General features: G+C 39.8%; 1 protein-coding gene across 1 annotated transcript; it reads left to right on the forward strand.

The window, feature by feature from the left end:
- Nucleotides 1–20,654: 20,654 nt before the first annotated feature.
- LOC131238958 (kinesin-like protein KAR3) lies at nucleotides 20,655–24,385 on the forward strand. The gene is made up of 7 exons (XM_058236533.1): nucleotides 20,655–20,720; nucleotides 20,830–20,949; nucleotides 21,889–22,076; nucleotides 22,198–22,264; nucleotides 22,427–22,506; nucleotides 22,607–22,651; nucleotides 23,628–24,385. The coding sequence occupies exons 1-7, from the start codon at nucleotides 20,655–20,657 to the stop codon at nucleotides 24,220–24,222; spliced, it is 1,161 nt and encodes a 386-aa protein (XP_058092516.1). The 3' UTR covers nucleotides 24,223–24,385.
- Nucleotides 24,386–24,713: the final 328 nt, after the last annotated feature.

The following is a 24,713-nucleotide window of genomic DNA, read 5'->3' on the forward strand; positions in this document are numbered from 1 at the left end:
CACCACGTGACCGAGGAACTTCACCTCCTCCTGCCAAAACTCTCACTTCTCCAGCTTTGCACACAGCTGGTGGCCATGGAGGGTTTGTAATGTGATCTCTAAATGCTGCATATACTCCTCACGGGTCCTCGAATATATCAGAATGTCATTGATGAATATTAGAACAAATTAATCAAGATACGGATGGAAGACCTCGTTCATCAACTGCATGAAGATCGCGGGTGGTACATTGGTCAATCCGAAGGACATGACCTGAAACTCAAAATGACCATAACGAGTCCTGAAGGCCATCTTCGGGATGTCCTCCTCTCAAATCTGAATCTGATGATAACTGGAATGCAGGTCAATCTTCAAAAATAACTATGCACCCTACGGCTAATCAAACAAATCATCATTCCTCGGGAGCGGGTACTTGTTCTTGATCGTGACCCAGTTGAGCTCGCGATAATCCATGCAAAGCCTCAATGACCCATCCTTCTTTCTGACGAAGAGTACCGTCGCTCCCCACGGAGAACTACTTGGACAGATGAATCCCAACTCATATAACTCGTCCAACTGTCGCTGCATCTCAGGCAACTCCATCGGTGTCATACGGTACAGGGCCTTTGAAATAAGTGTGGTACCAGGTACAAGATCAATCTAGAACTCAATATGACGGCGCGGCGGTAATCCTGGAATCTCCTGGAACACGTTGGGGAAATCATAGACAATCGGCCACTGATCAATACAAGTGGCAACAGGATCCTTAATGGAGCAAGACATCAAGCAAGACAACAGCTCTCCTCAGAGCTGTACAACGAACTAAAACTATGGCAAGCCTAATATACAGAACGTGATTGTCCTTGCAGAGCAGTCTAAGATGGCGTGGTACTCGGCAAGCCAATCCATACCCAAGAAAACGTCAAAATCTGACATCCGTAGCACATACAAGTCGTCGAGCAAAAAGATATCACCGACCAAAACTGATCAAGACAAACAGAAACGGCCCAACACTGAAGTCTTCCCCAAGGGCGTCGATACGGTCAATCCCTCACTAGCAGACTCTGTCGGCAATCCAGTCGATCGGTAAAAATCCTCAGATATGAATGAGTACGAAGCACCGGAATCAAATAACACTTGGGCGATGCATGTGAAGACTGAAAGTATACCCTCAACGACTCCTCCGGATGACTGCGAGTCTTGCTGAGACGCATAGAATCTAGCCTGAGCTGGCTGGAGAGGTGCCTATCCCCTCAGAGGATGTTGTTGCCACTGATGTCACTGAGGCGCTCGAAACTGCTACCTCTGTTGCTGCGGTCTCAAAGGCTGGTGCTGATGTTGCTACTAAGGGGGCCTCGGTGGTGGGATCTATTGTCGCTGCTGCTGCGAAGGCTACTACGGTGCTCTCAACTACTACTGGGGAGGTTACTATGGTGTTCTCGGCTGCTACTACTGAGGTTGGGGATACTCCCACTCATGGTGTCCTATCCCACCGCATCCATAGCAGGTATCAGAAAGCTGCCTCTGAGGTGGTGCCGCTGAGCCGATGGTGCTACTGGTGCTCTGGCGGATGGGTGGCTCCTGTATCTCTACAATTGTCGATGCTAGTGGAAACTACTAGAGGGGGCCTGCCTCTTCCGACCTCTCCTCTGATCTTGATCGCTCTGTGTGCTGGCCCACTCTGTCTCGTAAATCTGAGCCCTCCGAACTACCGCCTGAAAAGTCGGGAGCTCATTCCTAATAACACAGCCTCGAAGACCGTAACATAAGTCATTCTCAAAACGGCAGGCCTTTCGCCCCTCTTCATCTACCAAATACGGGGCAAACCTCGATGGCGCCACAAAACGAGCTGCGTACTGTGCCACCGACATATCTCCCTACACCAAGGTCTTAAACTCTAGTGCTCTCTGACGATGAATGTGGTTAGGAAAATACTGTTGCTCAAATCGATCGATGAAATCCTCCCAAATTCAGACATAATCAAGTCCTGCAACACGGGTAATGGAGGTCCACTAGTGCTCAGCCTCACGCTAGAGAAGAAATACTATCAACCGGACTCGCTGCTGGGTCATATATGCCATCGTATCAAAAATCTTCTCCACATCGGAGCGCCACCTCTCAACTGCAGTCGGATCTGGTCGCCCTGGAAACACGGAGGATCGAGCTGTCTGAACTCTCGAAGAAAGGCGCTTGCACGCTCCTACTCGGCCACAACTGGTGTAACAGTGGTATGCCTGGTCTGCCCCTGAAAGATAGCGCTCATCATTTGCAGCATCTGCTGAAGCTGCTCTGCAGTCACAGGTGCTGTCGGGGCTGCGCCAGGCTCACACGGGAGAGTAAGGGAGCAGGGATTTCTAGAGGTGGAACGAGAGTCACAGGTGGCAAAGCGGGAGCCTCAGGTGGTGGAGCGGTATTCGTTCAAGTCGCTCTACTGGGCGGCATGTCCAATAGGAAAAAACAAAGGTGCCTATCAATCCTTAAGAACTCTCGAAGGTATGTTAGTGGACTAAATCGGAAGGTTACGCATTTGAAACCTAATTGTCTTAAACTTATAGCAAACATGTGATGTTGTTCTCAGTTATTCCTATGTTATGCTCTGATACCAACTTATGTCATGCTCCAAACTCGAAAACCGGGCTCACAAAATTTCCAATCGTCGAATTCGGCGCTGACAGCCTCCATAGTACCCCATTCTCGGCTCCCGGCACCCATACACTAGGTTCCGATCCTGAGATCCTACAAGGAGGATTTCAAACATGATTTGATTCGTAATGAGCATAACCATAAGATAACCCATGAACAATAACCATAAGAACACCATCACAAAATCCACTATGATTAAAAACTTTCATTACAATACGTATGAAAGGTAAATACAAGATAATGAAAATAACAGAAACTCTAAAAGCTCGACTACACACTCCAACTACAGTGAGGCTATGTCTGCATCCTGGCATCACCTGCACGTATCAATTGTGCATAAGCTTATAGAAAGCTTAGAGGGTGGTGTAAGTGTGTGCGTAAAATGAACGTGCTCAGAATGCAATGCTAGAGTAATGCGGAATCATGTTGATGGGTACATGAATGCAATCAGTCATACCAAGGTTATACGGTACAAGATATGAATGTTATCGGCCATATTAAGACCATACGATACGAGATGCAAATCAAGCATGCCAATCCCTATCCAAATCCTCATACAGCCTAGCAAATATCAGTACAGTTCTCATTTTGAATAATCACTAGGGTCTAGTACACTCTACACTAGCTTGTCGCCCCTATCCAAGTGCACAACTGGGTGATTAGAAGAGACATCACTATCCACCTACCAATATCGGGCCTGGCTCATCGATAGCAGACCTATTCCTGAAGCTGGTCGAACTCAACCTAGAAATTGCCCCCTCACTCAGGCGAGTAAGGTCACGCCCCTTTCCAACCGACCACGACACAGTGGGAGACGCAACCTACTGGTAAACGGCCCTTGTGCGCTCATGTATCCACTCGGTCTCGACGTCAGAGTCATCCTCTAATACCATCAGGTTTAGAAATTTTCACCCAGGGACATCTATGGTGCCTCGATGCTAGAAACAGTATTTCTGGTATCCAATCCGGCCATCCACGATGTGTCTGTGGAGGCTATGGCCCTGATGTCGCTAGGGCATACAGTAATCACAACCACATAAATGCAAAGTGCATGAGTCACACTACCAGTCATGCAATAATCCTGCACCTACCGCGCACTCATGAAGGGCAACTCCGCCTATCAGGGAGCCTATAAACAATCTGCCTGAAGGCACGTGCTATGATCAGTCACTCCTCATATCAAGCATACATATGAAGCATATGAGCATGGATCATGGAACTACACTAAACATGTTATGTGGTGATGGATCCTGTTCATAATGAAGAGGGGCCTATACGGCCTACACAATACAAGTATGGGCCTATCAATGGGCCCTAGGGAGAGTTACAATGCGGATATTTAACCATCATTGCTCTTATAATGTGGACGTCAAACCATCATTGCTCCCAAGGCATGGCCGCCAAAACATCATTACATACATCGTGGTGGAATCTCACATCGCAAATGGACCTCATATACATCATATTCGGCCCACACAAAGGCCTCACATACATCTCATTGGGCCTCATTTAAATCAAATGGGCCGATCGAATGGGCCGAATCAATGGGCCAATTCAAATGGGTCGAATCAATGGGCCGAGTCGAATATGCTGAGTCGAATGGGCCAAGTCAAATGTGCCGAGTCGAATGGGTTAAGTCAATGGGCCGAGTCAAATGTGCCGAGTCGAATGGGCCGAGTCAATGGGCCGGATCAAATAGGCCAAGACAAATGGGCTGAATCGAATGGGCCGAATCAAATGGGCCGAGTTGAACAAGCCAATCAAATGGGCTGAGTCAAATGGGTCATTCATCCATTGTTGAAGATCATTATAAAGTACATATATATAAAGAAATAAAATGAATTATATCAAAAGGATCACCTAGACTATACCACAAATGGCAATGGTGATATTGATTCCCACAATTAAAAATTTAGAGGGACCACCATAGCATTTATTTCCCATCCAAACTGTTCATAAGGTCACAAGGACCTGGACTGGGAGGAAAAACAAATATCATATTGATTCGAGGCTGCTTTAACCCAAAGGGGTTTCAAAGGTAGACGTTCAACTCCACTGTCTTCTCTAGTGTGGTCCACTTGATACTAGATCTGTCTTTTTTTTATCTCAAGCCTTAAAATTATCTGTTAAAATGGTTAGACGTTGTAGCTACAGCACATGCATGATGGTGGGGTCCACCTGATAATTGGATCTGTCTTATTTTTGGTCTCAAGCCCAAGGATGAACTCACCAATGCATGGACGGTTTGGATGTAACATGTGCATCAACGATGGAGATCCAAGACCGTGTCCAATGAATGGACGGTCTGGATATCATATCCGTTGCACCGTTCAGCAACTGGATGGTACAGATAGGGCCATTCATCATGGTGCGGTCCACATAGTGGCCCACCAATGCAATACTATTTTATAATATATATTATATAATATAATATTGTATTTTATATATCTATATAATGGCAGAATGTTGCCTATCCTCACCGTCCAGATCCATCTGGACGGTGCAAATACCATTTAAAGGTGGGTCCCACATGGGAGTGGCCCCTCATTTAATATAAAATATTAAATTATAATATAACATATAATAATTACATACATACATACATATATGTATATATATATATACACAAACACACATGTGTGTGTGGGAGGTTGGGAGTGTCAGTGGAAGGTCCTGATGCATCCATCATGGTACGCCCCACATGAATGGATGGTCAGGATGTAATACAAACATCAGGGGTGGGGTCCACATGCGTGGCTGTACACCAGATGAATAAACGGTTTGGATGGAAAATATCCATCATTGTGAGGCCGCTGGCCGTCCAGCAGATGGACGGCCAGATACGAACATCAAGGTGGGCCACTGCACGGACGATGCAGGCATCACATGTATCATGGTGGGGCCGTATATGGCACCGTCCAAATGGACGGTGCAGATGAAGCACATACAAATATGGTGGGTCCCACCAAATAGACGGACGGTGAGGATTTCCTCAGTAGTTGCAACGCCGCAGAGCAGGGGCCAGCCAAGGTGGGTGGGTCCCACATGGTGCCTACCTCCATTACACATGTATATGTATATATATTATATTAATTTATTTATATATTATTATTATTTTTTTAAAATACTACACTGCATCCAACGTCCTTGTCCAGGCCTGGACTGACGGCTGGATGTACACGCACATTATGGTGGGCCCCACACGCTGCCATGGTGGGGTCCATGCCCAAAGAATGAATGGTGTGGATCTCTTACACCACTTAGTGGGCCACATGATTCACTGACCCATGTCAATAGCAGCTAGGTAGCTGCGTGGTACACCAGCTAAACTGCATCCAGCGTCCATGGATTGGACGAACGGCTGGATGTATACTTACATCATGGTGAGCCACACATCAAAGATAGAAAGAGGGAGAGAGATAGAGAGAGAGGAATGAGAAGGGGAGGGACCCCGCCACTATTAGGCCCTCCCTAGTACAATTTATACATCAAGTGGGTCCCACAATAAGTGGGCCCTTAAAAATCAAAATTTAATGGTGGATCACCCACCTATTGCACTCCTCCTTGATCCCTTGGACTCTATGCTCCTTACCTTTAATTTTGATGGATGTTGATGGAAATTGAAGGTTGAGATGGGAGATGAGAGAGTGGAAAAGTGGGCAACACTTGGATTGGGAGAGAGAGCTTGGACATTGTGGTTTTTAGTTGTTTGGGAGATTTTTGAGAAATGAGGGAGAGAGAGAAGTGATGGGTTGATAAGAGATGGAGTGATGGGTGATGGGTGATGGGTGGAGTGATGGATGAAGTGATGTAAGGGTTAACTTTGAGGTAGCTTGTGTAAGAGAGAGGTAAGGGTAAGGTATGGGTTGCGTGTACTTGACTTAAGGTATGATATGCACTTGATTGATGGGATTGATTGATTGATTGATTGATGGGATAGGTCGTAGAGATTCTCTCAGAATTGGAACGTGCGACGTTTTTCTCGAAATGAACACGAGCTCACATCTCCTGGCCCAGGTATCGAATCGGTGCGTGAGTCACGGTATTGGAACCGTGGCAACGGCGCAGTCTCAGGGGTACAAGTTTCGGGTCGAGCCGACTTTGGTATGCAAGACTCGACTTAGGATTACGCGCAAACGTCGGATATGAGTCGAGGGTTGCCGAAATTCAACCAGAAGGACCGTGGAAGCCTATGGAATGGTACAGTATAGGAAACGGGCCTTACAAAACATGAACACTAGTGCCTTTATCATTAGGTTATGTCTCCCACTATATCATGGTCGGTTGGAAAGGGGTGTGGCCTTATCCGCCTGAGTGAGGGAGCATTTAAGCTAGGCTGAGTTTGACTAACTCGTAAATGGGTCCGATACCGTCAAGCCTTATTGGTGATTAGTTGTCCATAGGCGGGTAGTGATGTCTTTTATGCTCACTGGGCTGGGCGGCTATGGAGGCGACAATTTATGTGGAGTGTACTTGACCCCGATGATTTCCCAGATAGAAAATATACTGATATGAGCATTGACATGATTTCATTGCACATTGCATATGACACTTGGTTATATAGGCCTACATTACTTAGCCTTGGGATGGCTGATGGTATTTTGCATTGAGTTGCATAGCCTTTGGTTGACAGATGGTATTCTTGCCTTGCATTTGCATAGCTTTGTTACGGCTATTGGTATTCATGATCTTACTGCACATTCCACACACTCTGATATTACATTCATGGTACCTGTCCTACACACACTTATACTGCCCCCTAAGCTTTCTATAAGCTTATGCACAATTGATGAGTGCAGGTGATTCTAGGCAGTGAGCAGGAGCAAGAGCAGGAGTTGCCACAGATCTTTTGGAGTTTTGCTTTATAGCCTTTATATCTTTCTCTTTCGAACCTTGTATTGTAAAAAGTTTTAATTCTTAGTGGATTTTTTAATAGTGTTCCTGTAGTTATTTTTTGTGGTTATGATGTTATGATCTTGGGTATGCTCACTATGAATCAGACTTATGTTATAGAAATTCTCCTTGTAGGATCGCAGGGTCGGAACCTGGTGAACGGGCGGCAGGTGCTAAGAATGGGGCGCTACGGAGGCTATCGCTGTCAGATTCGGCGATCGAAAATTTTTATGAGCATGGTTTCTGAGTTTGGGGCGCGACATGCGACATACCTAATAATCCTCTTGACAGCAATCAGGTGGGATTTCTTAGGTTCAGATTGATATCTAGTACAGATTCCTACGTTTAATGCAATATCAGGTTGACTCACAGTTAAATATAACAGACCGTCAATCATACTGTGGTACAACCTAGGATCTAGGCTCTTATTTGTTACATCTTTAGATAGCTTAAGAGTTGTACTCATAGGAGTATCAAAATGCTGACCACTTTCAAAACCAAACTTCTTAACTAAGTTTAGAGTATACTTAGTTTGAGAAAAGAAAATACCGTCTTTAAGTTATTTTACTTGTGGACCTAATAAGTAATTCAGTTCTTCAACCATGCTCATTTCAAACTTAGACTTCATCAACTCTGCAAACTCAGTAGACAGGTTAGAACATGTAGAGACATAGATAATGTCATCAGCATATATCTGCACTATAAGTATGTGTTCATTAATTTTCTTAACAAATAAGGTTTTATCAACACTCCCCATTTCAAAGTTATGACTTATTAAAAACTTAGTCAGCTTCCATACCATGCCCTGGGAGCTTATTTTAAACCATGGAGTGTCTTTTTCAGGCGGTACACATGATCAGTGTGTTTAGGGTCTTAATTCAGTTCTTCAACCATGCTCATTTCAAACTTAGACTTCATCAACTCTGCAAACTCAGTAGACAGGTTAGAACATGTAGAGACATAGATAATGTCATCAGCATATATCTGCACTATAAGTATGTGTTCATTAATTTTCTTAACAAATAAGGTTTTATCAACACTCCCCATTTCAAAGTTATGACTTATTAAAAACTTAGTCAGCTTCCATACCATGCCCTGGGAGCTTATTTTAAACCATGGAGTGTCTTTTTCAGGCGGTACACATGATCAGTGTGTTTAGGGTCTTCAAAACCCTTTGGTTGTTCTACATAAACTTCCTCATATAGATCACCGTTCAAGAAAGCACTCTTGACATCCATTTGATAAATTTTAATTTTTTTGAAACAAATAATGGATATGAATAACCTGATGGATTCAAGACGAGCTACTAGGGCAATGGTTTCATCATAATCGATCCCTTCTATCTGTGTGTACCCTCATACAAATAGTATAGCCTTGTTTCTTATAATATTCCCTAACTCATCAAACTTATTTTTAAAGATCCACTTGGTTCCAATGATATGTTTATCAGCCGGTCTAGGAACCAAATGCCACACATCATTTCGAATGAATTGATTCAGTTCATCTAGCATGGTTACAATCCAGTTTTCATTAGCAAGAGCCTCTTTTACATTAACTGGCTCAATTTGGAAAGTAACACATACATAATTACATATATTTTTCAATTGTTTTTGTGTACGCACACTAGTGAGAGGGTTACCTAGGATTTGATCAGTGGGATGGTCTTTAACTGATCGAAGTTCAATGTTGACTTGACTAGATGAAGAGTCAGGTTTATTTATAAAATTGACTTCATCATCTTCTGAACTTGGAGGTGGTGTATTTAGGTGATTATTAATAACAACATTTATGGATTCATGAATGACACCGGTCCTCTTGTTGAGAACATGATATGCTCAACTATTTAGAGCATACCTTAGGAAGATCCCTTCGTCTCTTTTAGTGTCGAACTTCCCAAAATTTTTGCGGTCATGCAAAATATAACACTTACTGCCAAAAACTCGAAAGTATTTAACTGTGGGCTTTTTATTAAACCACAGTTCATGTGTTATTTATCTTTTAATTTTCTAGTGTAAACACGATTAATTATATAACATGCAGTGTTCACAGCTTCAGCCCAAAGATTTTTAAGTAACTTCATGCTCTTTAACATAACATTGGCCATTTCTTGAAGCATACATTTTTTCCTTTCAACAACCCCATTTGGTTGAGGTGTCTTAGGTGCAAAAAATTCATGGGATATCTCGTGATTGCTACAGAACTTCTCAAAATTACTATTCTTCAAATTCCGATCCATGATCACTTCGGATTTTAGAGATATTTGTTTCCTTTTCAGTTTGTATACGCTTAAGTATCCTTCACTTCATCGAGAGTTTCAAACTTCTCTCTCATGAAAGCTACCCATGTATATCTAGTAAAGTCATCCATAATTACCAGAAAGTATTTTTTTCCACTCTCTATCCTAGTAGGTCCAACGAGATCCATGTGGAGGAGTTCAAGGGGTTTAGATGTGGCAAACAAGTTCACTTTCTTGTGACTATTCCTTGTTTGTTTTCCGATTTGACATTTGCCACAAATATTATCCATTTTCTTTAATTTGAGTAGACCTCTTATTAGATTGACCTTGCTTAGTCTATATAGATTTCGGTAGTTTACATGTCCAAGGCGTTTGTGCTATAACTCGGTCTCATTGGTTTGGACCATGTAACAAGTTAATTTAGACGAGCTAGTATTACTTACAATGTAGCAATTTTTAGATGTTCTTCGACCATTCAATATCACACAACCTTTCTCATTAGAAATCTCATAACCTTGATTAATGAATTTGACATTATGTTTATTATTGCAAATTTGTGAAATACTTAAAAGATTATGCTTAATACCTTCTACGAATAAAACATTTTCAAAATGAGGAAGATTGAAAAGTTGAACCGTACCTTGGCTAATTATTCTGCAGTTGCTCCCATCACCAAATGTGACTGACCCGTCAGTCATTTCTTTATAGTTGGTGAACAAATCTCTGTCACCTGTCATGTGTCTAGAGTAACTACTGTCTAGGTACCGCTTTGATTGACTCGAAGCCTTGAAAGCGGTGTGGGCAACCAGACAAGTAACCTTTGGGACCCATTTCATCACCATTTTGGGTTTTGGAGCACTGTTGATTTTTCTACGCTTGTAGTTATTATTATTTCTACCATTCGAGTTAGTTTTCAAAAGCTCCTTAAGTAAATCAACAATCTTTTCAGCTAAGGGATTATAATTCCGATTTCTAATATTGATATGGTTGTTATTAGGTTTGGTAGCTTGAAAAGTTTTAGGATTTTTAAAACCATTTTGATTCAAGCTTTTCCCTTTTGTGTTGGAGGACTCTCCTTTAACAAACTTAGGAGTAGTAATCTTACTTTTTAGAGGCATGTTTTTATCATATCCCAGACCCGATCTATCTTCACATTTTTTTGATTCGATTAGTAATTTTTCAAGTTTAGGGTCTCCTTGGGCATACCTCCAAGTATCCGTTGAACTCAAGAGAGAAGAAACTTCCATTTTTAGTTTCTCATTTTCTGATTTTAGGTTTTCAAGTTGAGATGTTTTGAAATCTAAATCATATTTAGTTTTTTCAAAATAATCAAAAATATGTAATTTTTCTAAAACGAAGTTTTCAAAATCCTCTTTTAATTTTAGAAACTTTTCTTTTTAAAGTTTAAGTTTGACAGTAATCTTACAACTCTCCCTATATAGGGCATTGTAGGAATCTTGAAGATCATCTTTGTTTTCATGGTCACTCCTCAGATTTTTATATTCAAATGTATCACAACTATCTGTGGAAGTGATTCTGGCTAGAGTCATTAAGGCCTTAACTTCACTTGTAGATTTGGGTTCTGAATCATCCGACTCAGAAGAAGCTTCAAAGGAGGATGATTCATCCCATGTGGCCAACATGCCTTTTCTCTTTGGCTTGTCCCTTTTAGGGCATTTACCAAATGCCCATATTCATGGCAGTTGAAGCATTGGTTGTCTTTAAGTGATTTCCAATTTTTAGTTCTACTCTTTTTCTTTTCAGAGGGTTTTTGAAAATCAATTCTCTTTTTACTTTTAAAAATCTTATAAAACTTCTTGGCTAATAAGGTCATATCATCATCTGAGTTTTCACAATTAGAATTACTATTATCATGAGAAATAGATTTAAAATAGATTGCAGCATTCACACACATAAATAAATACAACCATCCACCACAACTCTAGGAATTATAGTGGTTTGTGTGTGTAAACCAACTATTCGGAAACAGCCATACAACTACTTCACTCCCAATATCCACACCCACGGGATATTGACTTTTACTAAGAAAGAAGATTTTCCAAGGTTCACCTTAAAACCTTTACAGATGTGTTTTTCAATAGGCTTACACAATCAAAAACCCTACACTGAGATTTTCCTGGCTAATCTCAGTCAAAACCACAATTAGATATTTTCCTAGCTGAATCTCACAAACCAGGTCTTTCTAGGGTCATGTATACCTTAAATGTGAGAATTGAAATTGAACCATCGGTCGCTTTGGTAGATAGGACACTTTGAAGCACATAAAGCTTGAACTTGAATTCTTGAACTCGTCTCGAGCTTGTGACTTGAGACTTGAGCAAAAGTACTTGAGCTTGTTCTTGTGACTTAAGCTTGAAGTAGTGTACTTGAGCTTGAATTAGAGACTTGATCTTAAGTTTTAACATAAGCTTGAACTTTAAGCTTGAGGATTGAAGTAATGATGCACTTGAGCTTGAGTACCTCGACTTGATGAACTTCAACTTGTTGTTGTAGTTGAACATGCGTACTTGTAACACATAATATCGATGTAGATAACACCACGCTCATCTTTGAATGAAGGTGAACTTTCCATCAATTTGAACTTGAAGGTGAACTTTCCATCTATCAAAACAAGTTAACCATACTGAAGTATTTTGACACAACAAAATTTGACAACTCAGGGTGCTAAATTTACAACAGGGTGCTAAATTTACAACTTAGACTTATAGTGTCTACTGGCTACTATGGTACTTAGTACAGTTATTATATTCAACTGGTACATTCCTTATAACCAAAGGACATAAATCATCTACAATACTTCTTTTACAAAATATGTAAGGAAATAAATTATATGCAATAAAAGCTTACCTACCAATCAAATCCCACCACATTAGTATCACACAAGCAGTACCTAATCCTATACCTTATGTAAAACAGCCTCTACAAGGCCCACCATGCTGTATTTAATATGAGCATGACAAAAAAATTTAAAAATTAAAAATAAAAACAAAGTTAGGATGGCTTGCACTATGGAATTAATGTGAAATTGCCCTAAAATCTTTAAGTTCTTGTAATGTGGCCTACATTAACTTTGAACTTCATCCCGGTGAGTCACAATGGATGAACAGGTTTGAGGAAGGATACACATCATGGTGGTCACACATAAAAACCTATGGGTGGCGTCCTATCTCCATTGTTCCATGTGGTATGAACCACCGAAGATGTGGGTATGTTTGAATTTTGTCTAGCATAAATGAGAACCTGATGATCGGGATTCTATATAGACAACATGGCATGCCCAGATCTTAAGTTTGGGTTGGGGAATTACCGTAGTGTGCAATTTACATCCATGAGCCACCTGAATAAACAACAAAATGGGTGGACGACTTAGAAAAACACGACCAATTCTTTCATTCATCCATCTGTTTAATAAACTGTGGCCCACCTGAATAAACAACTTAGATCCCAGCCAGTGTCCCATGCTGGTGTTGGTGCACAAAAAATGTATTTTCAGATATCTCAGTCCCTGTGGCAGCATTTTCAGACATCCCAGTCTCTATGGCAGCATTTTCAGACATCTCAGTCCCTATGGTAGCACTTTTAGACTTCCTACTTGTTGTTGTAGAAATGGACTTCCCAGTCCTTATTGTTGCAGAAACAGGCATCCAGAGTGCAGTCATGCAGAAACAGACTCCTAGTCCTCTGTTATGCGTAGAGCAGGCTCCTAGTCCTTGGTTGTGTGCAAAATAGACCTATTGTGCGGAGCTGTTGCACGAATAGACCTGTTGTGCAGATTTGTTGCACGAACAAACCTGTTGCATGGATCTGTTGCGCGGGTCTAAGAGGTCTGTTGCCTAAAAATGGCTTTCACATGTGTGAAAAGCCTATAAATACCTCTCTCCCTTCCTCATTTGAGGAGAACAGAAGTAAGAGAAACTCAAGGAGCTCCTAGAGCACAACGGAATTCCCGCACAATGGAATTCCTGCACAATGGAATTCTCGTACAACGGAACTCCCACATAATGGAACTCTTACATAACAGAACTCCTGCATAACGGAACTCCCGCATAATGGAATTCAATGGAACTCCCGCACAACGGAACGAACTCCCTCACAACGGAATTCCCGCACAATTGAAATCCCGCACAACAGTTTGACATATTCACGACTTGTCCTCCTGTGTACAAATTGTACACATATGAGTAAAGAACCTAGGATCTTAAGCTTGTGCAACTCTCTGTCAATATAATAGACACTTTTCGAACTGAAATGCTTTCAAAATTACCTATAACTTCTCTTCGTTTTTTTCATTGTACTTTATTTCTAAATCAAGGAAAACATGAGGATGTAAACAAACTCAGAAATAATGAAATCGATGATGATAAATGTTCTTCTATTTTCTTTGTTATTATTAAATGATAATTCCCTAAACGAAATGCATTTGTTTTTTGTCGAAACAAAATGGCGACTCTGCTGGGGATTGTTATTATTCAATGATAAGCTTAGAAAATATTCAGAGAACTTTTATCACTGTTTGAAGTCAAATAGATGCCAAAATGATGACTCTCAACGGGAACATCCTTCCCTTCATCTCTAAAATAAAGTATAATTTTATTTAATAAAAATAATTGATACTTTGTTTTGAACAACAGGTATTTCGTCCTTATATAATCGCAATAGCTTTTCTCCCGACTAATGCGATTGTTTACTTCATATTCAACGGATTCACGCAAAATCGAATCGACAATACACAATCACCACCACAGAAAATACCAAAGAAAGTTGAAGCAGTTACAATTAAAGATAGATGTGACCAAAGAATTTAGTTTGACTGAATTGGTCTCTGTTCGCCAACGAGAAATCATTAGTCGATGGAAAGACTTGGGGGCATCATGTTGATATCTTCTGGGAGAATCGGATAGGGTCAAGTTATGTTCAGGATGACGAAAGAAACAGTGATGAAGAAGATAGAAATGTGAAATTGCGCTGACATATGAAAGAGAGCATGACAGAGAAAGGGGAGAGCAGCAAGTCCACAGTATTAATGATTTTTCGAAAAAACAAACAACATAAAATAAGACAAGCATTATTTCAATCATGAACCTTCGTTCTTTGATGAAACAAGAGTGAAGAATGTTCAATGAATAGAGAAATTAGAGAAAAACACGATTTCTAGATATTCTTTTTAAACATATCCTTCCGAACAGCCATGCAAAACTCTTGATTCTTTGATCTCGGAAAAGATGATTGTTGATTTTCTGAGATAATAATTATCAGTATCAATTTTGTAGGTCAACATTGGAGTCGGTATTATTACTACGACTAAATTATTATATGATAATGCTCAAGCCCAGGAATATTATGGCGATCGAATTATTGCTACGGCCGAAAAGTAAAATAGTTTTGATTGTGAAGATTCTCAGAGAAAATCTTGCCCAATCAAAAGGGGGCAAATCAGCAATAAAGCTCTATGCTCCACCCCCAAAGCTTCAATGTAAAAGTTATGCAAAGATCGAAGAGTAAAGTTAAGCAACAATCGAAAGAATTATGATACAATACATACGTTCAAGCTGCAACTAATGACAATTGTTACAAGCAAGACAATCAAGTGAAGATGTACCTAAACTCTATGGAAACGGGAATTGTGTTCAGACTCACAAGAGTTTAACATAAAGACTTTCCGAGATCTTGCTACAAAAGCACATGCAATGGAATTGATGGCTGGAAAAAAGTCAGCGTTTCAAAAGAAAATAGAAAGAAGAGGATCGAATAGATCAATGGTAAACTATTGGAGCTATTAAGTTACCTCAACCCAAATATCCAGAGGAAGTTGAGATGACAAAAGAAAAGAATTATTATCGTTTTTATCGTTTCCTATGACATTCCATAGAAGACTGCTTCACACTGAAGGATATGTTACAGAAAATGATAAAACAAGGAAAGATAGTAATAAAGAAAGGCGAAGAACGAGATGGAAAAATAATTATAAATATGATGTTTGCAAGAGATCCGTCAAAGATATGAAAAGGTAAGGAGAAAACTACTGCGACATGGGAGTTGTCACTTGCAATACTTCTTGTAACGAGTTTCGTCAAGAATATTCATCATTATTCATTGCTTTCTGGGCCATCCGCTAAAGAAATTAGTCTAAACGATCTAGTTTCTATATGCCAACGAGAAGACAAATTGGTCAAAGAATTCATCGATTAATGAAGAATCTTGGGGGTATCATACCCACAATTTGCGAAAGAAGAAGAACAAATCAAGTTATGTATAAAATACATAAGACAAGATATTGCATTGGGTCTTATTGGTCCGAATATATAAACCTTTCAAGATCTGATCGAGAATGCTTGTAATCTAGAAAAAGTTAGTATAAAAATGTTCGATTCTCATATGAGTCAGCTGTTTCAAAATCTCAAAAGAACTTTTACTGATACTACCGAAGAGGAAAGAAAAATGAAGAATTGTTAGGATAAATAAAAAAAAAACCTTTGGTGAAAGAAATATGAGTGATTCCACAACTAAGAAAGTAAAGAAAGGATACGGACAATTCAAGAACTGTGGGAAGTATACATTTAAAGAAGATGATAGATTTTCTATGATGAGTCACTTGCTGACTATAAAGAAAATCAATTTGCCATGGCCAAAGTGTCCAAAGGAAATGAAGAAGATAAGAGAAAATACTGCTATTATCATCATTTTCTCGGACATCGAATTAAGAATTGCTTCTCCTTGAAGAATATTTTATAAAAAATGATGAACAATGGTGAAATAACCATAAAGAAAACAGATGATATAAGAGAAAAAATAATGGCACGCAATCCTGATCGAAGATAGTCAAGATTATTTGAAAGAAGAACAATATTCTAATATGAACACGACTTTTCATATCTTTGTGATTGAAATTTGAATATATTCACAGGACTGAAGACAGGTATATTCTTGAAGATCACTGCAATTTTAATTCCTTTGATTAAAATTGTAATATTTCCCAATCAAAATGGGACACCACGCAAAATGTCATTTTGGTACGATAATATTTTTGGTTCGGATTAAGGTTTAAGACCGTACCAAAATTGCAACAGTTAATTAAAATAAAAAAAACCCTGCTTTCAGCACCAGCCGCGCCCAATCTCTCTCTCTCTCTCACTCTCCTGCTCCCGATCTCCTTCCCTCTCTCCCGCTCCCTCATTCCCGATCTCCCTCCCTCTCTCTCTCTCTCTCTCTCTCTCTCTCTCTCAAATGGAGATCCACGTCCGTCCTCCAGTCAGCCAAGAACCACCCAATGAGATGGAAATCTCTCTCTCTCTCTCTCTCTCTCTCTCTCTCTCTCTCTCTCAAACGGAGATCTGGCATGGTGTTTTTATGCCCGATTCACGAAGGAAGAAGTTGCAACCCTAGGGTCCATCTCTCTCTCTCTCTCTCTCTCTCTCTCTCTCTCTCTCTCTCTCTCTCTCTCTCAAACGGAGATCTGGCATGGTGTTTTTATGCCCGATTCACGAAGGAAGAAGTTGCAACCCTAGGGTCCATCTCTCTCTCTCTCTCTCTCTCTCTCTCTCTCTCTCTCTCCTCTGTTTTCCTTTCTATCTATCTGAAACTCTAGAAACCCTATTTCCAATTGAATCCGGTTCCGTCCAAATCTGCCCCTAGTTGCCGAGTCCAGTCTAATCTCGAACGCGCATGTCTTTCCAGCAATCTCTACATCGTTACAACCTTCATTTGAGTCAGATCGATCTCAGACCCTTTACATTGTTACACCATTGCCATCATAGCACCATGACTCACTGAGTTAACTGATCACTGAGTCAAAGTGTTTTCTTTTAAATTTGGAGTTGGGTTCAAAGAGTAAAAGACCTCATTGCTGCCAATGGTAGCAATTTGCATTTATAGCTGCACGGTGGACACCAAAACAGAGAGTCACTTTTAGAAAAGGTGAAACACCTTTAGCATTTAGGTGAGGCTGGATGTAGAGGACATTGAAGCTTCTGTCAAAGCTCTTTATCTATGCATTTAGTAATCAGATGACTGCATTTTATGTAAATTCCATGCCCACAATATGCTCGACTATTTGACTGATACTTTTTTTTTTTTTCTCTCTATAAAGCTTATGGTAGAGCAGAGTAGGCACTAGCTCAAATAAATAATGAGTTCAATTCAGCTATTGCACATTGAGCACACATGCCATTTTGAGCTGGTTTGATGGAGAAATCAGAGTGAGCACGCATCCTGAGGTGTATTGTGCCTTTTGCAATAACGTGAACAATTTTAGCACAATTGGCTGGTTTTCAAATGGCTACAGATTGTTATTTTACCCTGCTATCTAATCTAGGCTTTGAGTACTCTTTTGAATTTTTGAGCTATTGATCAAAATGTTAAAGTACTTTTGACTAGGTTCTTCAGGTTTAGAGAAACCCAAGTTAGCTTGCTGCAAGTATTGACTGACTCAATTTGAATATGTTCTGTTTGTGTTGACCTTGCAGGCTTTGCAGTATGTCCAAGAAAACCCTGATGAGGCGTGCCCGGCAGGGTGGAAGCCAGGAGAGAAGTCCATGAAGCTGGATCCTAAGCTCAGCAAGGAGTACTTTGCTGCAATATGAAAGTAATCCAAGAATATCTACTGTATTGTTGTTTGAAGAGCTCCGAGGGAGTTTTGTTTCTCCTTGCCTGTTGAGTTTCATAGAAAGTGCCCCTTGCTTGTAGTCATTTATTTTAAATAATAAATTTTTATGTTGTCATTTGTCTTCAATTTGTTATCTTTTTAGATTTCAAAATTCTTTTTCATTTCTGGTTACATTTTTGTCCCAGATGAGATTCAAATATCCAAAATTTGATCATTCTGTTTTGCTTTTTGAATAGTTTACCCTGCTTCTCTAATGCATTTGCAGCATTTTCATTTCAATTGTTGTCCTTTTGATGGCTTCCATTTTAGAAGATTGTTTTGATATGGTTTTTATGGTTTGATCCTTTTTTGGTTTAAGGAGATCAACTTTCACTATCTGGTTCTTTGGTTCAATGTTGTAGTCATCAAGTCTTCTTACTGTCATATACATAACTAGACATTCTCCATTGCTTGGCCTTTTATCCCAAAATTCAGGATGATTCAACACTCAGGTGGGTCAACCCAGAAATTATACCCAGAAAGTCTATTGGTATGGCCCACCTGAGTTTCAGAATACTGTGATTTTTGGATAATTCTTTCAACCTGATGAGGCACATCAGATGGATGGATTGGATGACATACAAACACCACGGTGGGACCTATGCAAAACTAATGGTGGGTGTCCTACCCATCCCAACCTTTTCCTAGTGTGTGGCCTACCTATACCTAAGTTCTGTCTGGTCATGATTTTTGGGCTGCAAGGTGAACATGATGCAGGGCACCTGATGGAAAGGGTGGATCTCATGAAAGTTCCACCCACATGGCTCTTGAATTGCGAGGTTCCTAGGACGAGGTATGCTAGCTAGTCATTTTCTTTTTGGTGAGAAGATGTGATGTTTTGAAGTGGAGATATGTGTTTTGATGCGGAAAAGTATAAGGATAGAAGCACCTTAAATTTGCATTTGTCAAGTGATGACCAGCTGTCTACAATCAATTAAGCCCTGCTTAAGTGATAAAATGATAATAAATGAAGACAACTGATTCATCAATTCCACCTGAAATTTGAAAGAGCAGTTTGGCTTGTTCATATTGATTTAGTTAATGCCTTAAAGTTGTTTTCACTTCCTTTTCAGCCGTCTTTAAAATTTCACATTTATTTATTTTAAACTTTTATATCTATCATATTTTTTTAGATTTCAATTGAAAAAAAAAAAAAAAAAGGTTATTTGGGAGGCATGTCAAGAAGCTTACTCTCGTGCTTTGTCTCTAAGAGGCCTAGATGAATGCCTTACCTCATGACACCACCTTTGGATCACTGGCTTGCACAAAATCAACTATGAGAATTGAAATTTGTAACTAGCCTGTCATTTGTTAATTCCATTTCTCATGCAGGTCAGCCCAAGCAACATCTTCTTACAACTAGATGGAGTCTGTTAAGTGCAAAGATGCTTGTTGCAGGTGATTCAGTCCTTTTCATCTGGTATGCTTGTTCAGATCCTCATGCCACCTATCTTATGCATTTTTCTTCAAACATCATATCCATGCAGCTAACAGTATCTAAAGAGTGCTAATCCTTCAAAGTACATAGTGGCTTCTTGAATTACTAGAACCCATGTGCATCCCTTCTTTTTATTTTGAGAATGTGAATTTCTATTCACTACACAAGGAAACCGATGAGGACTGTTATCATCCGCACGCGTAGCATCTATGTACATTAAATCATAATGTCAATTCTATGAGCCCCAGGAGGTTCCAGGTCTGATTTCTCCAAAATTCCATTCCCTGCAATGTTGAAGAATTGCAAGAAGCCTGCTGTTACTACAAACCTCATGCTTCCATCATAATGTAAGCAATATGTAGAATGCTCAAAGTGATCTACAAACATGCATACACTCCATGAAGTGGTAAGCAATTTCATTGAAATCAATCACAGGTCTGAAAAGCCATAAACAAAAGCCGAAGTCTTGACATATTGGCATATAGCAAAGTGTAGAAATTTGCACAAGAAGACACCCTTAGTATGCAACAACTAATAGATAGGAATAAACTGTTTAGCTTCTGGCCTTATGACAGTGACAACCATGAATAAAATGCAGAGTTAAAGTTACAGAGTTAAAATCTTTTTGTTTGCTGTATATGATCTTTCTAAGATTATGTTTTCTGCAAAAGTTCTGGTTTTGGTTGATCGTGGCCTTTTTTGGGTCTTTTTATATCTTTTGTTGGAGATTCATTCATGTTTTTAATGGCTATTGGTTGAGCTGATCTAGTTTGCTTCTCTCTCATGTGGATCTTTAGCCAGACATGGGGCTGACTTTCACAAAGCTTTTTAGCTGGATTTTTGCCAAGAAAGAGATGTGTATTCTGATGGTTGGTCTTGATGCCGCTGGTAAGACCACCATCTTATACAAGCTCAAGCTGGGGGAGATTGATACTTCTATATGATATACCTAATGGTTGTTTTGTGCTTCTTCTACAGATCCGTCCGTTGTGGAGGCACTACTTCCAAAATACTCAGGGTCTTATATTTGTCTTTGATAGCAATGACAGGGACCGTGTTGTTGAGGCTAGAGATGAGTTGCATAGAATGTTGAATGAGGTATATACCTGTTTGGACCACATTGATTAAAGTTTAATTTTCGATTGATAAAGTTCATTGTTTAGTCAGAATTGCTTCTTCTTCTTCTTCTTCTTCTTCTTCTTCTTCTTCTTTTTTTTTTTTTTTTTTTTTTTTGAGTAAATTCAATTACATTGTCTGAAATATACAAACATCATCTCTCTTAAATTGATGGATGCTTCATTTTACCCTTTAAAGCTGAGGCATCCTTGTTGTATCACATATGGACATCATATACTATCTGCTTATTGCTGGAAACTGATTACAGATTCAGTTGACCTGCAATTTTTTTTTTCCTTCTCATCACATAATTATCATGCTGGTTTTATTCCTTTGGGTAGTGCCTCTGAACACCGAAGGCAGGCATCAGCATGACTGGATCGCTGGCCATCCCTCACAGGGAGATGTCTCCACCATCTCAGCTATGGAAAGCTCCTTGTTGTGCCAGACACTTAAAAGTGTAGGGAAAACGTCTGTTCTAAATCATGAAGTTTGGAAGTTGTATTCCTTCCAATGTCAAATGTTAGGGGGGATTCTTTCCATGTAGGCTTGAGTTGGTATTTATTTTGGTTTAGTTTGGAAGTCGCATACGCATGTTTCTTGAGGATTTTTTATACTTTGATTTTGTGTAATGGTAGCTATCTTTGACTTCCAAAAGTTTTGGTAAGATCAATGGTTATTTTCCTGAAACTTGATTTCAGTCTCATACTGAATAATGCTAGTCTGATATGAATTCAATTCTGTAGTTCTTTGAATACTGCAAACCATTTTGCTTGTTAATTTGCTCCACAAAAGCTTATTGCCATAAGCGTAAAATGTAATCCTGATTTGGTAGTAGGATTTTTTTTTTATTAGACTAATTTTCTTGATCTTTCTTTCTTTTCTTTTCCTTTTTTTTTTTTTTTTTTCCTAAAATAAAAGATTCTGCTTCTTTCAAACTTTGTAGAAGACGTTTTCGTAGAAGTCAAGCCAGTTCTCAAATCTGCACTTGATGGGCATAATGTATGCATTTTCGCATATGGTCAAACTGGCACTGGGAAGACGTTTACTATGGTCAGTGACAGTAACTTGGGTTCTTTTGTATTTATGTTCTTGAATTTGACACTCATGTAGTACGGATGCCAGACAGAGGATCGAACTTTCACTGTTTTATGGTGTGCAGCTGACAGAGGGCATGGCCTGCAACCTTCCATGTAAAGCTTATTGCAATATTTTAAAATGAAGTTTTAGGACTAGTTTTATATGGGCACTCTGTTTTTGTAGCTGGATTGAGGAAATCAATCAACGGCAAGCAGAAGTAGTACTAGATGCATTCCTTTTTAAATGCTATTGTGAAATCTCTCTCTCTCTCTCTCTCTCTCTCTCTCTCTCATACATCCATATCATTATTTAATTGTATTCATAAAAATCACATAATCGTGGTTGTTCGCCTTGTCTTATTTTGTTGATGTTGTTGCAGGTGGGTTTCTGCACGAAGAAGAGGCATGCTGTTTTGGGAAAAGTTGCCATTCCAAAACCTGTTAATTTACCTAGTCGAAGGTATTCACTTTTCTGCCAAATTATTTCTAGTGTCATGTTCTGAGTAGCTTGTTTGTTTGTGTTGTCAATCAACTGCAACCTTTTGCTGTGCTATTTCTAGGTTGGAGAACCATCACTTGGACCCTAATGTGGAAATTGTACCAAAGTGAGTTTATTCTTCATCAACCCAAGTTCTGTGTTTTTCAATCTTTTTATCCTTTTCATAAACAGAAAATTTTTTCATAATTCATAATATATGGGGAATGTTAACATGCCTGCCTTTATTGACATGTCAGCATTGTGCTCAAAAGATTTTAAATGACATGTGGTACAATCCAATCCTCTCTCTAGGCTGTCCATTCATTTCATATCACTATTGATAGGCCATGAGGCACGATGCAAAAATCAAAAATAAACAAAAGTGGGGATGTCAAGATAAGTAGATAAAAAATTAGCTCAGACATTTTCTTGAAACATCTATTTGCTAGGCCCCGCGATGATTGCTAATGATTTCAGACAAGCACTATGGACATATGATGCCACCCATCCTATCTATGGCTCATAAAAATGGATGGTTGTAATAAAATATTCACATTCAAAGAGTTAGAATCACTGAATCAGTGTGTTTTTTGCATTTTGACCTGCCAATGGTGGTATGGAATGATTGGACATTCCAGATCAATGATTGGACTGCCTCATGTGTCACTTGAAGTCTTTGGGCTCAATGCTAACCTGCCCATGAGTGGGCATGTTATATGCATACACACAGACACAAACATGCACATGCAGAAGGAAAGGTGGGACAAGGCTATGATGAATGATGTGAGATGGAGGAATGCATGCGTGGGTAAACAGCTGGGACAACACGCTTTGATAAGGATGCTGATGGTGATGAGGGTGTTGACTGCTGAATAATCTAATGATTTCTACTTATATTATACAATACTACCACTTTGTACTACTGTGTAACAAAGAATAGATAGGATGGGTGTATTTAGCAGATCTTTTGGGTGTTGATAGTTGTCTCCTTCCACACATCCTTGTCGATTTGGAAATTGATATCATGTATTCTGGTCCAGTAAGCTCTTTTTGCGCTCAAAATTCTAATAGATGCAGTGACGTGGCTTCTGGTGTGTATGTAGGGGTACACTAAGCTGGGGCAGCCGTCCATCTTCAATAGCGAATGCTTGGAGTTCTTCAGCACTGTCACCTGATACCAATGGAACTGCAGGTTCGCTTAATGGTCGCCCTTCATCTGGCGGAAGTGGCACTCGTCCATCAACTGCTGGTAGTGATAGATCTCAGGAACCTGCAGCTAATGCATGTGGTCCATATTCATGGCCATCATCAACATCTGGGATGTCTGCAACAAATCAGACATCGAGTGTGAAATGTACACCATGGTCGTTCCATCGACTCAAGATCATCTTGAACGAGGGGCTGTGTGCTGTCCTAATTGAGCTGGTCCGTGGTAGCTTTGTGATCATGGGTCGCAGGCGGTGGTCGTGCTTCGATTATGAGTTGTCTAGTAATGGTTGTGTTGATGTTAAGGGCTGGTCTGTTTGTCAAGTTGTGTTGGTTCACTACACCAAAATTACAATCTCTTCAGAAGGTCAATCTTTCAGAAGGTCGATCTCGATTCTTTTGCTCTTCTTCTGTTGTCATATGTTCATGCTTACAATCTCTTCTTTCTTATTCTGTGTTTTTCCTTTCGATATTTTTCTGTCTTCTATCTGATCTTGGAATACTTGTTTTTCTTCTTTCATCCTGTTTGAATTGAATGATCTTTGATGATTTTTACTGATAATCTTCAATCTATTTGAGCGATTTCAAGCTGTGAGAATGGATGGCTCTTATGGGCAGGGGTTGGTATCGTTGGTGCCCTTCTTGCTATAGCATTAACTGGGAGGGATGATTTGGTCAGGTGAGAAGGTGGTTAGGAGGGAAATGACAGACCCTTTTTGTTGCTACTTGGAGCTAGCTTTTACTGTAAAGACAGTAGCAGAAGGGGGTCAGATGTGAGATGTGTTGCTGCCACTTTGATGAGTGGAGCTCAACCTGATGGTGGAATCTGAAGGCAGAGTGCCATCAAAGCAGCAGCGAGGAATAACAGAAAAGGATATTTAGCGGATCTTGCCAAGTGCCAACTGCAATGGAGTCATAGAATTGTCATTGGTTCTTTTATGTTTGTCAAAAAGGACTAGCAGATCTTAGCTATATTTATTCTC

The sequence above is a fragment of the Magnolia sinica genome, chromosome 3 (genome assembly GCF_029962835.1).
Source record: "Magnolia sinica isolate HGM2019 chromosome 3, MsV1, whole genome shotgun sequence".
Classification (NCBI taxonomy): Eukaryota; Viridiplantae; Streptophyta; class Magnoliopsida; order Magnoliales; family Magnoliaceae; genus Magnolia; species Magnolia sinica.

Excerpts from the sequence above, each read along its gene's own strand:
- LOC131238958 (XM_058236533.1), top strand. The coding sequence starts at position 20,655 with ATGGGGCTGACTTTCACAAAGCTTTTTAGCTGGATTTTTGCCAAGAAA. Across the intron at positions 22,077-22,197 it reads TTCTTGAATTTGACACTCAT|GACTAGTTTTATATGGGCAC; the intron begins GTAGTACGGATG and ends ATGAAGTTTTAG. Across the intron at positions 22,507-22,606 it reads GTTAATTTACCTAGTCGAAG|GTTGGAGAACCATCACTTGG; the intron begins GTATTCACTTTT and ends TGCTATTTCTAG.